Below are 7,500 nucleotides of genomic sequence, written 5' to 3'. Positions count from 1 at the left end.
GTTTTCATTTTTTGTTTCTTCAAATAATTACAAGTCTCAGAATTGCAATGGTGAGCCATTAGCTCCAAGTCATAGTAATGGCCATTCCCATGGTTTCTTTAGCAAGGCTGCACACTACCATTAAAGGACACTAGGTTTTAATGGCCTTGGAACACATAGGATCTGTGTTTAAATCAAGTTTTCCAAAGCACGTTGCATAGTCCTACGTTAAACAGGAAAAATGGGCCATTTTCTGGCAAGGGGGGATAGGAGGTAAATGGTCAGCTGTCCTTTTTGCCAGGCCTCAGATTACTTATCTTCTGGGCACAGGACCCATTACAGTTACTAGACAGAACAGATCCTTCAGGTCATGGAAAGTGGTACACTGCTCCTTACCTTTACATATTTTGCAGCAGACAACCTGGTATTTGAATGGAACATTCATTGACTAGTGGTGACTGAAAATGGTTCATCACATTGTGAATAGCATTTTTGAGTGAAGGCAATCTCTTGCACTCCATATGAAGTTGGACAACCTCAGATGGAATAGCCATGTCAGAGTTTCTCATGGCCAGCAGGTTCTTGTGGTGGAGTATAATATTGTCAAAATGGAGTACACAGACCTAAGGTGTTCCCTCCTCCAGGTTTCAGTTGAGTGTGCTTGCAAAGCTGAATGCCTGTTTTCTAGGACTTCTGATAGCTTGGGGTCAATGACTTCCTTTCTGGATGCTTCAGATCCATGCAACCTAAATAATAAACTGTACAAAAAAAAGGGGCAAACAAATTTGATTGAAACTGACTAAAAACTACAATTAGATAGTATACATAATGGGGGAAAAAAATCAGGATTTCTCTCTGCAGATGGCTCCTTCACAGCACTCTGTTGCAATTAGACTATAGACTATAGCTCTGAAACAGTTTTGCCAGATTCCTCACAAGGGCAGCTCTTTCATGTGGCATGAAAATCTGGAATAGCTAGTTATACAATGAGTCAACATCTGGGCTTGTTTGTTAAAAAAAAAAAAAAAATATGAATAATTTCTTTCATCGCTTTCATTTTGATAAATTTTATGGGATCCTTTTCAATGTACCTTTATTCCCAAAAGCATGTTTAATATCTGCAGGCAGCTGTAGAAGTGAGGAATTTGGGTTCTACCAAACTTTATAATTTTGCTCTGGCCTTGCTGGTCACCATTCCCTGATCAGTTCTGCAGAGGATTCTCAGATATCCCAGTTCTAGAAACAGTTACTTGTCTCGCTCATTGGCCAAGATCAGCCTCTCCAGGTTCAAGCTTGTAGGTAGGACACAACTCCACTGATTGCTCTGATCTAGGTCTTTCAGACATGTGCTACATTTAGGCCACACAACAGTTAACTCCTCAACTTACAGCCAAGTAGGAGACTATCAGGCAACCAAATGGAGAATATGCAGAGGATTCTGTTGGCTTAGGTTTTATTAGGGTTCTTTGGACTCAGAACTTTACATTAGATAAAGCATTATGAATAGTAGAGGTTGACTTTTTTTTTAGAAGGTTTTTACACCCATGTCTGACCATAAGCCTATCCCAAAATCAGATATGCTCATTCACCTACAAGGGTGGTGAGTGGTCCTAGAAGGTAGTCATTTATGCAGTTGCTTTGGTGCACTACCTATAGCCATGCTTCTATTAACAGCAGCCAAGGAATTGTGCATCCTCTTTCCATGGCCAAGCATCTCATCTACTCCCTTCCTCCATACCAGGGTCTAAAGAACGTTCCCAAATCCAGCCGTGACCAACGGCACTTTCCCACATGGTGAGCACATCTGGCTGAGACACTTCTATCCTCAGTATTTACTACCTACAGTTGGTGACTTGCATCATTCTGTCATAGGTTCATAGATTAGTACTAGGATAACTGCCCTTGTGAGCAGTTTTAAGCCTAGCTAATTATCCCTTGTGAGACTCAAACCCTGCACCTTGTGTTTGTAAGGCAAACACCTTAACCATTAGGCTACTCTCCCAACCCCAAGAGTCATTTTCCCCCTCTTACCACATCCCTACCCAAACTCCTCGGACTTTTGAAAGTCACATCACAGAGAATCCAATACTCTATTGAAGTGTGTGCACACTTGTATGCATCCCACTCCCCAAAAAGGCTATAATTTGTGCAGGATTCCAAGACCACATCTCATGTCAGCAGCTTTGCAAGCCTTAAAATGGAGCATAGAGCATAGACAGAATAGCAGCTACCATCATTCTCCTCCCCCTCCAAAAAAATGGGAGTGCAGCTCAATCACCCCCACCACCCTGCTGCTCCAGTGCCTGAGCTTACTGAAATTATGGTCATTACTTTGACTAATGACTTTACTCCTTTACATCAGTGCTGTGCTTTCAAGGAGGCAAACGTCGCACGTTACATAACCCTAGTTTGACTTATCACTGGTTTGCCTTGGTGATTTCTACAGTTAGTACATCTGGCTGCCATTTTCAAGTTCCGTGGTTGAAAAACAGTCTTCAGCTCCCTTGAGGCTCTGCGTGACCTGCTGAAGGTGGTCTGTGATTTCTATGGCTCTGCATGACCTGCTGAAGGTGGTCTGTGATCTCTATTCAAGTATTATATCCCTGACTTAACACCCTAATTTCATGATCAGTGGGCCTGAAGTTTTTGTTCTGGAAAACTATTCTTGATGGCTATTTCAGCTGGATAGCTTTGGAGTTGTATGTTCTGTCTACCCATCTTTCATAAGGACAGCATGTTGCCCCAAAATCAGGCAGGTATGTTACTGTACTAACTCCTAGGCATTTATACAACTGCAGCTTGCTACAGTCCACATTAAATACAAAAGTTCATCTTCCAGATTCAGAACTTTTTGCACATTTGAAAAAAATTCCACAACCAAAGGCAAGGAATTAAGTTAACCACAATGAGTTCCTGTGTACCAAAAATCAAGCCAACCACAAAATAAATGAGACTTTTTATTCCTCCAAATGGTCAAAAAACACGAAACAATCCAGTTAAGCACTTTCACTCCGTAATTACCGAGCTTCATCAGAATCAGGATTCTGATGAAGCTCGGTAATTACTCAGTGAAAGCGCTTCACTGGATTTTTGTTTCGTGTTTTTTGACCGTTTGGAGGAATAAAACTTTTCATTTATTTTGTGGTTGGCTTGACTTTTGGTACACAGGGACTCATTGTGGTTCGCTTAATTCCTTGCCTTTGGTTGTGGAATTTTATTCTTGGTTTTGTTCGCCATCGCCTTGTTCACATTTGGAAAAAGCTGGAAGTTTAAGGTTTTAACTTATTGTTCTAATGTCTGGGTATAGCACAGCAGAGGAGCCAAATATTGACCAGAAGGAAAAAGTTGCTGAAAAGTCTTAGTGGCAGTGGAATTACAGGTCTGCAGCAAGATCTTAGATTTAAGCAATATCATTATGGAAAGGTTCCTTACATAACTGTTTTTGTATAGAATGAAAATACTGATACTGGCTAATATTTCTCTTGAATATGGTCATAGGGAAAAGCAACTTACCACCAGCATGTGAATGCTTTGAATCGCACCAGCATCAATTAAGTTTGCATCAATCTCTTGCAAGTCTTGGCGAACGGCACATAGAGTCTAAGTAAACAAAAGTAAGTTTTAATGACTTCACAAGACAGATTTTAAAATGCATTTTCAGTTTAGAGGAAAATACCATAAACTGAAAAGTATCAGTATGATATCGGAATTTCCTGTAAAGTTTAACAAAGAAGATACTCCAAATCTTTCATACATAACCATCTAACCTTGCACTAGGAATCAGTCTACTTCAACCCTATTGGTAGAAACTGCAAGAAACAGTGAAAGCAGACAGGTTCCCTCACTGAGCACTAGCTCCTTGTGCACACACTGTTTATTTTTTTGGGAGTCTGGCACTCCCTTTTGCAGGGTACCCAAGCCAGCACAACTATCACCTCAAAAAACAAAGGCACTGCTCAGTTTTCATGGTTTACACCAAGTCATTCCCTCTGTTGTAGTCAGGCATGTGTCCTCATAACCCCTGCCCCACATAAGAGGCAAGGAGACATTTTTTCAGCTCTGCTACATCTTCCAGTACCATGGCTGCTAATCAAACCCCAGTTGCCTGGATCACTCATCCCTTCTCTGCTTCACTTCGGGCTAGGATAACACATTAAAAGGTAGGCCTGCTTTGAACATGGACAGTAAAATTAAAAATGTGGGCAGATCCCCATCCTCTAATTTGTATACACATTCCTTACCATGATTCATGCTTGGTCACATGCATAAAGATAGGTCAGAAGAAACTAGTGAAAGACAATAATATCTGATACTTGTTTAGCAGAGCTTCTATACCCACTTATCCATCATATACTGAAACATGCCATTAAAAATGATTAACTTAATTAACAGCAACTGTAACAAAACTTATATTCTTGGATTTTGTAGCAGAGAAAAATTCAGAACCAGGTATGGATGGAAAGTAATCAGACGTGTCAAGGAATGTTTAAGCATGGAAATATCTAGTATAACCACTTAAGATATTACATCTGTGCAAGTCAGCTCTGGCACAAATATCAGAGTAATTACATTTGTATACATTGGACAGCACAGTGCTTTGCCAGTCCAAACCAATTCCAAATATTGTATTTCAATATTTGCAGCATAATTATTAAAATTAACTCTCATTGCAATAGCTGTGCTTGTAAAAGTTCAGGAATATCTTTCCATATTTAAAGCTGTAACCAAAGCTTCATGACTATTGTTACCACTGACTTTCTGCTAGGAAGATTTAAATGATTCACCTACACAAAATACAGAACTAGAACTTTCTGTGGAAGAGTGCTGCAGCAAAAACAATGGATAAATAGCAGGAGCAGTATGTACTGAAAATTCTGTAATTTAGCAACAACTGGAGGAAGTGAATGAGGCAAGTACAAGTCACTGAGATTGTAGCTGCAAGAAAAGCTTGGGAAACTGCCAAGTTGAGCATAGTTAACATTTATATGGATTTCAGGTATGTCTGCTGGCAATTCTGGAAGCAGAGGGAGTTTCTGATATACCCCAGGGCAAATCAAATGCTAGCCATATTGGATTCACTCCAAATGGTTTTATTCCTTCCTAGAAAATTGCTACAATTAAACTGCAAACCCTATTAGAGGCAGTAATTCAGCAGATGCTTCATTAACTGAACCCTAGCCAGAAGTAACAAAACTGTCAAAATTGTAATAACTACTCAACAGAACAGTAGAATTTCAAGACAAAGCATTAGAGACAAACATGGGTTTAAGCCGGACGCAAAAAGCCTCTGATTACGTATGGAAACATCTGGATGGAGGGTAGCCCTAATCAAGCTACTGTTTGTTAGGAGCTCATCACTTTCCTTGTCACCTATGAGGATTCTTTATTACAACTGAAATCTCCAGAAATTGCATCTCCCTTCTGACACTCCATGTAGTGTATTATGACAGTTTGTGCCTTTATTACCCTCTTAAGACCCACTGGTAAATGTGTAGGTGGATTTTAGCCAGATACCCATATCAGTTAAGGAGTAGGCAATATACCTTAAATATATAATGAAATGAAATCAAGGAAGAAAGAATATCCCCATGTTAGATCATGATTAAATTTGCATCTAGTTGCAAACCTTCCAGTATGTTTTAGTGAATGTTTACACGTTTAGGGTTATTCACAAGACCAAAAATATTAATTCCGCTTCCATGGGCTATTGAGCCCAAACCAGGGCATGTGTTTAAGAAACTTTGCAAGCATTAAATGTGAAATTGCAGTTGACCTGCCCTAATCAACTTGAAGTCTAGTGAAAAAGTCAATTAAAAAAGTTTCTGAAGCTTGGTTAGCATATTTTAAAATGCATTTTCAGTTTAGAGGAAATACCATAAACTGGAAAGTATTATGATCAATACTTTTGATAAGACTGCACTTAATTCAATATTTGATACACTATGATTACAATATTTTTGATTAATTGGATTGCAGACAGGAATCTCCTACCCCCTACTACCTTTCAGGATTAGGACAAATGTAATGACATCTTGATTCTGTCACTCATTACAGTTTTTGTCTCAGTCTGGCAGATGCAGTACTTCCCTGAGAATACAAAGGCATGTAGATACAATGAACATGAGAGATTGCTAGGTTTGCAATCATCTACCATCTGCTTATCACAGAGTCCCAGTGAATGTGGAACCATTGACTCAAAATGCTAAATCTCAGCAGCAGTGACTTGCCACCAAGAATTTTCTTCATGAAATAGGCTCCATATCTGAATACAATGCCCAGTGAAACTAACATCTGTATTTATGGATAGAAATTTGGATGGCTATCTGTAGATGAGAAACTAAACTTTTGTTGGGAATTTGGAATAGTATAGAAAGACTAAGGCTGTGTATAACCAATCTGTGAATGCTACAAACATATTCAAATTAAAGGTCAATATTGAACATTGCATTATCTGCATATAACTGATACAAAAGGCTAACCTTACAAATGGTTGCCTGGATACTGGACTGGTAATTAACAAATCTACCACAAATTTAGAGGAATTTTGTGATCAAATCCTTTGGGTTCTTGGACCCCTACTTGGGTGTTATGTGGATTTGGCCATGGTATTTGATGAGACTGCACTTGGTTCAATATTTGATACACGATTACAATTCCTTTTTGATTAATTGGATTATTCTTTGTTAATTTTCAATGTCTAAGTTAAAAGTAATCATTCCTGCGCATCCCTGTATTGTCTCGAGTACAACAGGGCTGTGGGAGTACCAAATTAAAAGGGAAAGGAGAAAGCAAACAGTGTTGGCAAGCTAAATCTATTGATGATTGTTGGTATAAAATTGTTAAAAAGACAACTCTCACCAAGGTGTATAATTGGTTAGGTTTAAAATAACTCACTGGGACTACTAGCCTAGTAATTGCCTATAAAACATTCTTTGGATGGGGAATAGGAAATTCATCTGCCAAGGCCCTGCTTACACTTAAAGGGTACCAGAAGGCCCTGCTTACACTTAAAGGGTACCAGAACTTGTCAGATTTGGGATGCATTCCTAGTCTTAAAAAAGTTAATTTGCCTTTAGCCTAGTAAAAGTATATTATTGAATTTATAATTGATAAAGCAACTTCAGCATATATATATATCAGACCTTTTGGGACAATGTTCTTCTTGGGCAAACTGTCAGAAATTTAGTTCCAGTTAAGTGTAAAAATGTATTTAGGTAATCGTGAAATGCATTTTTAAATACTTAAATGAAACAGATAAGAATTTGGGTATACAAATGTAAGTGCATTTGTGGGTTTAAATCCCCATCTATAAAGGCGAATAATGATCAGTGGATGTATACAAAATGTACATCAGATGAGTTTCAGAACAGCATGTCTTGCCAATACAGCAGGCAATGGAGTCTGTGAAAATCTACAAAAACTCCTTTAAGCGCGTCATTTCTTATTCTGATAGATTCAAAAATTTACTGCGTTATCCCTGTAACCTGGACTTGTGAATGAGGAATTTGAAATTTTCTCCTG

The 7,500-nt window shown here is 38.7% G+C and overlaps 1 protein-coding gene across 1 annotated transcript in view; it reads right to left on the bottom strand.

The window, feature by feature from the left end:
- LOC122808122 (borealin-2-like) overlaps positions 1 to 7,500 on the bottom strand; it is a 268,638-nt gene that overhangs the window by 35,624 nt on the left and 225,514 nt on the right. Inside the window, exon 9 of the mRNA XM_044079090.1 lies at positions 3,493 to 3,579. Within this exon, the coding sequence (XP_043935025.1) occupies positions 3,493 to 3,579 (87 nt within the window). The remainder of the gene's footprint in view (positions 1 to 3,492; positions 3,580 to 7,500) is intronic.

The sequence above is a fragment of the Protopterus annectens genome, chromosome 8.part0 (assembly GCF_019279795.1).
Source record: "Protopterus annectens isolate FY-2018-M chromosome 8.part0, PAN1.0, whole genome shotgun sequence".
In the NCBI taxonomy this organism is placed as follows: domain Eukaryota; kingdom Metazoa; phylum Chordata; order Ceratodontiformes; family Protopteridae; genus Protopterus; species Protopterus annectens.
Note: the sequence above shows the minus strand (reverse complement) of the source record. Positions and strands in the feature narration are given on the sequence as shown.